General features: G+C 28.0%; 1 protein-coding gene across 2 annotated transcripts in view; it reads right to left on the bottom strand.

Moving 5' to 3' along the window:
- LOC106688913 (protein takeout) overlaps positions 1 to 10415 on the bottom strand; it is a 26190-nt gene that overhangs the window by 8156 nt on the left and 7619 nt on the right. For both annotated transcript variants that reach the window (XM_024359807.2, XM_014433612.3), the window contains 4 exons: positions 7068 to 7160; positions 6781 to 6919; positions 1738 to 1871; positions 1493 to 1642 (listed from right to left, as the gene is read on the bottom strand). In XM_024359807.2, coding sequence (XP_024215575.1) covers positions 1493 to 1642; positions 1738 to 1871; positions 6781 to 6919; positions 7068 to 7160 — 516 coding nt within the window. The remainder of the gene's footprint in view (positions 1 to 1492; positions 1643 to 1737; positions 1872 to 6780; positions 6920 to 7067; positions 7161 to 10415) is intronic.

The following is a 10415-nucleotide window of genomic DNA, read 5'->3' as shown; positions in this document are numbered from 1 at the left end:
TATATATATATATATGTTCCAAGAAACACAACATTTTATTGCTACTTCATAAAATTCAATCTTTATTTTTTAAATGATTATTAGCTATAATCACAATAAATTATTGAAAATCAAGCATAAACTTAATTATTGTACATTTTTTTTTTACCGAAGAATCGACGTATATTCATCTTGTCCCTCAAAGGTGCAGTTGTGATCTTGTGATATGTGAAGAAGTTAACTCACAAATTGTAGTGATAAGTTTATATCAAATAAGTTCACTATTTTCTTTATTTTTTATTTTTCTTGGGTCCCAAAAATCTAGGGGGGAGCCGCGGAACCCATTTGCTACGCCCATGTTCAAAACTACTTATATTAGATCTTTTTGAAGATTTAACAGTTATATTATTGTAATTATAGCACATCTGAAACATGTAATTGAAGATGTAATTAAATTACTGATGTAAAACGATTCCTGCTCGACTCTGCCGGTCAGTCTATCATATGACAAGCTCTTTCTTGAGCTTGTCTGCATATATCAAAAGTTTTACCACGAACTACCCAACAAATCTCTAGATGTCAATTAAGTCTGCTATTGCCTGTGATTAAACCTATTTAGACCTAATGCCTCCTTTTCTCCATGTCCAATCAAAGAACCCCTTACACTGATATGTTTTAGAAATACCTTTTTACCCCATTAAAAGGTAGTCTGCCCCACTATTGGTGAGCTAGTCAGCTTTCTCATTGTCAGGGATTTCTTTATGTCCAGAAACTCACACTAGTTGTAGCTAGTTTAAGCACCCAAATGATTCAAACGCCTTCTTTCACTCCGTCAGCAATGTAGAGTTAACTTTAGGTGACTCAAAGGCTTGTAGGGCACACTTTCTATTTGAATGGATGCCCATTAACAGCTAATGTCTTCCGGACGTAGAGCTTGCAAATAAAAAACAGTTGAGTATTTGCCTATATGTTCTAAGAATCCTTTATAAGAACCCGTTCAATCAGTCGAATCATTACTAGATTCATCTGTGAAACAGGATAGATTATTGCTTTTGAGTTTCTATTGAACTCTTTACCCAGTTCAGTATTTGTTTTAAATAAATATAATTAAATAATAACCTTAAAAAAATTGCTACAGATATATTTGATTCTTATCACACTCGTCTGAAACGATGGGAATATATTAATTTGCTTTATTTTTTTTTTATTTTTATCTCTACCTTCAACATCTTCTCCTAGTTAATTTAGGCTGATCAGCGATGGAAAAAATCGGAAACGTATAATTACCATATTTTCACATTCACTATAAAAGAATAATAACATTTATATATCAACCTCTGATTAAAATTAAATGTTTTTTTAAACGTTTACAATTGGGTGCAATCTGACATATAGATTAGTAGATTGAAATCTTCAGAGATTGGGTCCTTCGAGGACTTGCGATCTTCAACTCCTCAACATTATGAACATTATCAGAGTAAGTTAGATTTATTCATAATTTTTATGAAATTACCAAGAGTTTTATCTCCGTTAAAGAGGTTCTCCAGCTTGACATAGTATTTTTTCCACTTCAACTTCAGATCCAAGGAATCGAATTTCACGTGAGTTTTATCACCTCTCTGCTCCTTGTGGCCTTTCAATAGCGCTACGGCTTCAACGTCGGCTAGTAAAAAAAAAAAAAAAAATGTTTAGAATTCCTTCGAAAACATTAAGATCTTATTCTCATTGTCTTAAATTAATTTAATATGATATACAGACTTGTGTTAGCATGCATTGGTCCCCTTCCTTTCAGAACCAAACTCAGCAGTTTCATGTTGACGTCATAGTTGGCTACATACCTCAGTTCAGGAATTTGAAGACCAATTTGATAGTTTATCGTTTCTATATCAGCCCTGAAACCATTGCATACTTACATATTTTAAAATCATTATTTTTAATAATAAATTCTATAACAAATTCAATAATCTTTAAATAATAATAATAATAATTATTTCTATTTAAAAAAAGTACTACAAAAGACTATCAAACAAAAAATACATATGCATGCATTAAAAAATAGGGTAGAAAAAAAGTTAGATTAAAATAAAATGAACAAAAACAATCTGAAAAAATAAAAATAATTTTAGATCTGGTTTTATACCAACAGTATAGAATTAACAAATATTATTTTATAGTATAACTTTTTTTTTTTAATTAAAACATTAAATATTACGAAAAATATGGCAAACACTATACTAAAACTTATACGATATTTCCAAAAAATTTAATAACTTTTACTGTTACGCCTTTTCTTCCTTACTAACAAGAGTAAATAAGCTTTTTATTCTTGCTGGTAAAAAAAAAAAAAAAAGAAAAAATATTTCCTCTTGCATTTATTTATTTAAGTGTTTCGACCACAAGGACCATTTACACTGATTTCACAAAGTTAGTAGATTACAATTAACACATTCACAAAGTTACATATAATTACAAAGTGAGAAAGTTACAAATTAGCAATTACAATTACAAGTTACATGACACTACAAGTTACAAATCAACAATTACATATTTACAATTACAATTTACATTTTACAAAGTTGCAATTAGATTTGACGTATTTACTAAATTACTATATTAAATTTTGCATCAACTTATCCATGCTGGATAGTTAGACTATATGTGATAATAAATATTAATAATTTTTAGAAAGTGAAAAAGTTTTTTTATTGTTGTGGGATTTTCTCTCAATATCTCCAGTAAATCTGAAGAAAATCGGTGTGGTTCGTGAGCAATATACATGCATTTGCCTCTTGCATTTGACGTATTAGGTAGCTAAGTGCAAATGCCAGCCTGTCTTTTATCGAATCCATGTGACGGACAAAACACCTATTATCGTTCATATAATATTAATTAAAGTTTTAGGGAATATGTGGGTTGGAATGTAGATGGAATTAAATCAATTTCATTAAATTCCTCTACTTTTTTCGCTTACGCATTAGTATACCTAGTATCCTTAATCCTCAAGGAATAAGCTTCAAGAACAGAGCTTCCGGTTTTGCTCAAAATTGAAGATTATTGTAAAAACAGTCTATTAAAATTTCTGTCAAATTCCATCCATTACTTTCACTTGTCCATGCGAAAAAGTAATTTCTTAAATATACCTAGTTCCAAAACGACACGTTCCATAGATTTTATTCTCATATGACTAAGCATTGACCTTGAAGAATAGGTATTTATAGAAGTGAAATTAAAATAAAAGTCTGGAGAAAAAGGAGTGAATTTTTAAGGAAAAGAAAGGTTCAGAAAATATAATTAGGGTAATGCGAAAAAAAAATAGATATGATATTATATAATCATATAATAGCTATAATTCGATGGTTAGGCAGCAAGTCGATCGTTAGGCCAATTTTAGTCGATTTCTCCCACTGTTAGGGTGAAATTCCGTGTACCATGGACTTAAAAGCAAATGTTGAAGACAAAACTTTCTAGAAATAGTTTAATGCATTCTTGGGATACCAAGAATTCTGAAAGCTTGACACCGTAATCTCCGCCCATGAGCACAATACATTTGATTTCTGTGTTACACCGGACGCAACGGTTGCGACTCGACTAATCGAAGAACACAGCCAGTTAGCTAGAATATTAGATAGTGTCATATGGTAGCTTCTTTTCTTTCGTATTAACAGTATTATTGTTAATCAATATTATTTAACCTCGGTGACCACGTTGAGTTTCAATTTGTCTTCTGTTTAAAAAGCAAGTGCATTTTTTTATTTTAAATTAAATTGCTCTTCTTATCTATTTAATTGATAAGTGAACATTCTCGGTGACAGATCTCTGAACTGCTGTCATTACACTGAGAGAATAATATAGGACAGTATTACAAATATATTAGGAATAAGAATAATTATATTTAAATTAAGAAATCAGTATTGTAAACCTTAATAAATATATTGTAATTTTAACATACTTCTTGTAAATTTGAATATATCTATATCAGATTTTAATATACTTCAATTGCTGTCCCCGATCGTAATATGAAGTATTATTATTATTTCTTTAAATATAACAGAGATAATTACCGCAGTTCAGGGGTTTTTGAATTTTCCAGGAATATATTTAATTCAATATTTATTGTTTAAATTTTCATATTTCTATTTATTCTAGTATACCCATGAACATGAGTAGTAAACCAAAGCTTATCACTTCAAGAATGGGAACTCGATTACTTTTTTACAATGGTGAATAATAAATTTTGTTCAATATTCCATGAAATGCACCTTATACTAATGTGTAACAGTGTATAAACATAGTATGCATTTCACACCCCTTCTTCCCCCTTAGACGACAAGCCAATGGCGACAAACTTTTAAGGTAAAAGTTAGATCTTACATTCAGAAAAGTGGGCCACCACTGCTATAATTGGCATGTGAATTTTGCTGAATTTTCGTTTATTTTAAATATTTATTTACATTAAAATAAAAAAATCTTTTGAAAACTATTCCAGCAAAAGTGTAACATGGCCTGCCAAGATCCAAGTTAATTTAAATTGCACTGGCAACTGCATATAGTCGTAATTAGAGAGCATTCGTGCAGAGCGTGCATTGATGATGATAAAATAATTGGACGAATTTAAATAAATAAAAATAGAAGATATGAAGCAATTTTTATCATCGGACTGCTCATACATGTTCATTAGACTCTTAACTTATCAGCTTTAAAGATGATATACGTTATTTAAGCCGAACGTTGGCAGATTTAAAACTGGTTCAATATTTTGTTTTCCTTTTTTTAATGTTGACCTTGGCTGATCTTCAACTAAAAGTGTTTTAATAATTTATTTATTTAATAAATATTGATTGAGCTATCAATATGAATTTCATCCAATATGTAAAAAATAAAGCATATTACAAAAATAGGAGAAAATACGGAAGGACGGTATTGTTGAAATCGGATTTCGGAGAATCAAATTATTTGTATTGTGAAAAAAAAGTCCAATAGATTCTCATTAATTTTACAACTTGTAAAAAAAAAAAATTTCGAAAATTCTTCAAAAACATTTTTTTATTTTTATAGAGAAAAAGAACAAACGATGGTTTCTTAGTTCAAACTAAGCATAGCTCTATGGATTTTATTGCTTTCAAGTGTTAGTGGCACCTTAAAGATGGATTTCACTCGCAAATTTATGAATTAGAAAGAAAATAAATCCTAATTAAAATAGTCGTTACAATCAAATGTAGGTTTTTTTTTCTAAACCTTCTTTCAAAAATTAAAAAAATGTATGCTGTATTTAGACTTCCTCAGGTCATTACCTTATTCTTGATCTTTTTATATTAAATATTTTGATGTTTTTATTACACATTTATGTACAAATAAACTGATTTTAAGTAAATTAATAGTTGACAGTATGTTATAGATTGTTGGAAGATGGTCGGATCAACGAAGGTAAAAAATAGTAAAAAAAATCTATTTAATGGTAACCAATAGTTTTTTTTTACTGTTATCTACCTTTAAAGACCGCCACCCGGACTATCTTTCTACAATTTTAACTTTTTTATCACATGAAAATCTCATCTCTTGCAATGATTTACTCCTAAATCCTTAACGAAGGGTTTCAAGCTCATAAACCGAAAATATAATATTTTGGTCAAAAATAAAATTTTTAATTAGAACCTATTAGCTAGGAGCTATGTATAGTATACATCATAATTTATTTATTGCATATACGTATATTGTAAACCACAAATGTGTATGAACTACATATGAATTTTAAGTGATCCATTTTTATTTTTATGTCGTAATATTGCTTTAGTTTTTCCTTCTTTAAATAATGTGAAAATTCCATCATTTTTGTACCACCTGTAACCAGGAATTTCGGGTGTTACAACATATGTAAAATATATAAATATATTTATTTATTGATTGGAGAAGATGGTCGGAGGGTGCGATCAGCAAAGAAGCAACATAAATAAACAAAAAAAATTTTATTTATGTATTTATGTTTTTTTATATATGTTTATTTATAAATATATAAATAAATATTTTTTGTTAATTTATGTTATTTCTTTGCTGCCCGCATCCCCCGACCATCTTCTCCAATCAGTAATCTACGGTCAACTATATACACCTCATTATTTATTTATTATTATGAATTTCTAAAAATATGCGAGACTAATGTAGTTTAAAAGTTATTCTTTATCATTTAGATATACTAAAAAAAAAAAAATAATTCCCACAAATAAAACTAAGAAGTAAAATAAATGTAATAAAACTTATTATTTTCTTAAGTTTTCTTTGGATCTTTTTTTTCCAGTATATTCGTTACAATTTTTCTTTGATATTAAATTTCATTAATTTTTTTCCTGAATCCGGAAAATTAAACAAAAAATCTGATATTAAGGGAAGTCCAAATGTTTTATAAAATATACGAGCCGTGAAAATACAAAAGAGAATTAATCCAAACTTTAAAGTAAACCCAATACCTCAGTTACTCATCCCTTTCTTAAATTCATGCTCAAGTACTCGAAACGAGTAAGAACGAGTACTAAGAACAATCTAATTTCAATTTTATGTTTGGGTTGAGTTTCAAAACGGGATAGATTATTGATTTTTGCATATTTTTGTCTTCTTTAAAAATATTCAAATCTGAATTTATTCTTTTTTCCACCAAGAACTCAAAGATAATGTGATTTTTTTTAATAAGTTGTACGAGTGGTAACCTATCGTAATGAAATAAAACTAATTGGATTGTTCCTAATTATACTTAAAGCATAACATATTAACTGTAATATATAATTTAATATAATTTTTAATAATTCATACTTGAAATTGGTGATTTTAAATCTTGATGCCCCTTTTACGAACACATCTGTACCAGACGCCCTGAAGTTATAGCCTTTAGAAATGGCAATTTCAGGGAGATGCATGGGTTCCAACGAAGGAATGTCTAATTCGGGTATGCCTGAATAAAATAATAGTTATTTAGTATCAATTTCAATCATTAATGTTATGTAATTCATTATAATTTTCTTGTTAAATATTTTCTCAATTTTGAGATTCGTATATATTTTTTTTTTATTAACATTTTAAAAATAAAGTATTGTACAAACCTTTGGCAAGGCGTGGTTTCAAATCCTCAATCGAATCAATGATACACTGATCGATTTTGGGATCGTTTCTTCTGCATACATGAATATAGCTGGCTGAAAAAAAAAAATGTGTAACTTTTAAATCGTATAATCCTATCAGTTGATTTTATATAAAATCTGAATATTTTGTTCCAATATTATTAAATTTTATCAAACTTGGATTTAATGGTCAGATGAAATTCTTCATCTACAACTATAACGGAAGATTATATTAGCTACAGACTCAATCGCGAGCTTTTTTCACCTGGTTAATTATAAGACTGTTCTTACCTTTATTCACTATTCCGTCCTCTTTCAAATTAACGTAATAACTAAGGGTTATTATTTGTTCATTTTATATTTATTCATGGTCCGTCAAAATCGGCTTTTATTCCCAATAGTATGTTTATGTTTTGCAGAGACGTAAATGAGAGGTGTTTAAAAACAAATTTATTTGATGATGAGTTTTTTTTTTTTCATAACCCCTATTTCTGAAATTTATTGTTTGTAGCATGAATATATATACTAATATATATTTTGATTCCGCACTGTTTCCTTCTTCTGTAGTGACCTACATTTTAAGGAGTTATTGAATTGTAATTTTGTTCTTTGAATTTTATAATGTGCTGGGGCACACATTGGTAATGAGAAGATAGTTGACCTTGGATAATATGTATGAGGAGAAGACAGTTGAGGGTGTGGTCAGAAACTAAAACTAATAAGTTGAAAAAACTTATTTAATAGTGCCAACGTTTCGGCCAGAATTTCTAGCCTTCATCAGGGCTATGAACAAAGAACAAGATAACAACCAATGAATACAAAAAAAAAAGAGAAAATATAAATAGAATGATTATAGTAAATAATTATACAGAATGAAATAATTAATTTTTATTATGATTAAATTAAATTATCAATTTCCATTCTGTACAATTATTTACTATATTCTATTTATATTTCCTCTTTTTATTTTTTTTGTGTACATTGGTTGTTATCTTGTTCTTTGTTTTTAGTCCTGACGAAGACTAGAAATTCTGGCCGAAAAATAGGCACTATTAAATATGTTTTCAACTTACTTATGTTAGTTTCTGCCCAAACCTCAACCATCTTCTCTTCACTTAACACTTTTTTTTTATAATAGATTAGTTAGAAGCTTTTAAAAAGACACCTCACCTCACCTCGTCTAACCTAATGAATACTCCAAGTTAACAACAATAATAAATTAATAGCCCGAGTTATAACATACGAATTTATTTATTTTTTAATTAATTTATTAATAATTTATGAATCATACTTCTTAAAAAAATAATAATATATAGTTTAAACAAAGACAATTTTATTTAAAATAAGATTTTATTATAATTCTATACATTTCAACATCAGGTTGAAAATATTAAAACGGGTTTTTATATTTTGCAGTACTAATGGGCATTGTAAACAACAAATTTAAAAAAAAAAAAAAAAAAAGTAATTAAGATTCCATAACTGTCAGGAAATTGACTTCGGATTTTTGTTTCTCTTGAAAGTAGCCTTCAATATATTAATTTTAATATAGCCAAGCATTTTTTATAATGTATCTGAGATAAAGATGAAATACTTTTATCCTAAGATATTATAGGCTAGTAAAATATATATTTTAAATAGCCTTAGGCACCATATTATTAATAAACATTTCGATAACTTTATCTTGGCTTTTGGTATGTTCCAAACATGCTGTTGTGGTAATGACGACAAAATGTCTGAGACACTTTCTCTTGTTTATTTCTAACTTACAATATCCAATAGAAAACCTCATTTATCTTGATATCCAACTTCCTTTGAAATTTTTCCTGCATTTAAAATTTTTATTTTTTAATGGAAGAATGGTAATAAATGTAAAATACATTTATCAGAAAATACATCATTCGTTGTGTGTAGCTGTATGAATATATTTTGTGTATGATTCATAAAAAACTTTGCAAAAAATTAGTATTGTTTGTTATATTTTGGCGAGATATTGATAAATCTCCAATCTAATCTCAAAGAATTGTTCGAATATTCATATATTCAGATTTCTTGTAATATTTATTCTATTTTAGCGAGATATATATTTTTTTGTTAAGCAATAATCAGTGTAGTCCGTTCATCTAAGGGTTTTCTGATTAAAAATCGTAGATGTTTTCTCCTCAACGATGCTTTTAGGGAATCCTAGTCCTAAATTTCATTTTCCATACCCACCAGTCGTTGTTTTCACAACAAGAATTGATAAAGAAAAATTACGAAATTTAAAACTTTTTGCTTATAACAACAAAACTAAGCATTTAAAAAAAATATAAACATTCAATAGAAAACTTAAGAAAAATATAAATATATCATTATGAACTAAAAAATTTCCTTATTCCTTATTATTTAATTTTATTTCCGACTAATATCTAACACCACTTGGGCTTACAGGGATCGAAGGTTCGAAAAGGGTCTTTTCAGGAAATATGTATAAAGGGTTTTTTACTCCCTTTTGATCCGCAGATTTTATATCAAAAACAATTTGTTAGAAATGTTTTCAGTTTTTAGTATATAATTAGAAAATTGTGAATTCCTGGTAAATAAACTTTAGTTTTCGTTACAATAAGCGATTTTTTTTTGGAGAGTGATAAATCTAGAATGCGGTTTTATCATCCCAAATAGGACCATTAAGAAAAATAATTCAATGATTTAATCCTGTGAACGCCTATCTCGAACTGTTTTACTGAACTAGTGTTCAAATTCAAATGCATAGGCAAACATCATCTTCGCTGTGGATTGCGTTATATTATTTTTAAAAAATTATTAATCCTTGAGAATTTCTGGAGTATATCTATAGAAAATGAATATTCATTTTTAATTGTTTGAAAGATATATTAAAACATTATTTTTTTAGCTACAAGAATTTAATATGTTACAATATTCATTTTATTATTAAATACTATTCCATAAGGATAATTAATAGCATCTTTCTTGATATAAATGACTCAATAAAAGGTTTTGAAATTTTAGCTCACTACATTTACATTGTTTGGAAATTAGTGGTGAAGGTAAAACTGTGGTTTGATAGTCGGGTCCAGTCATCAAGATAACTGTTAATACCTGTCATAAACATGACTTATTTTACTTGAGGGTTAATGAAATGATTAAAATCAGTAAAAAAAAAAAAAAAATCGCTATACCTATAGACAAGTTAGAGGTGAAAATTCAAGTAACATCTAATGATGCAAAAAAAGTTTTTAATAATTTCAGGTAGCTTTAGATTACTTCAAATTGTACCAGGGCATTCAAAAAGTCCTGTCGTTTTTCGTTTGTTCGTTGTTTATTTTGATT

Source organism: Halyomorpha halys, unplaced genomic scaffold (genome assembly GCF_000696795.3).
Source record: "Halyomorpha halys isolate HHAL.00 unplaced genomic scaffold, Hhal_1.1 Scaffold1234.1, whole genome shotgun sequence".
In the NCBI taxonomy this organism is placed as follows: domain Eukaryota; kingdom Metazoa; phylum Arthropoda; class Insecta; order Hemiptera; family Pentatomidae; genus Halyomorpha; species Halyomorpha halys.
This window is presented reverse-complemented; position numbering and strand designations above follow the sequence as displayed.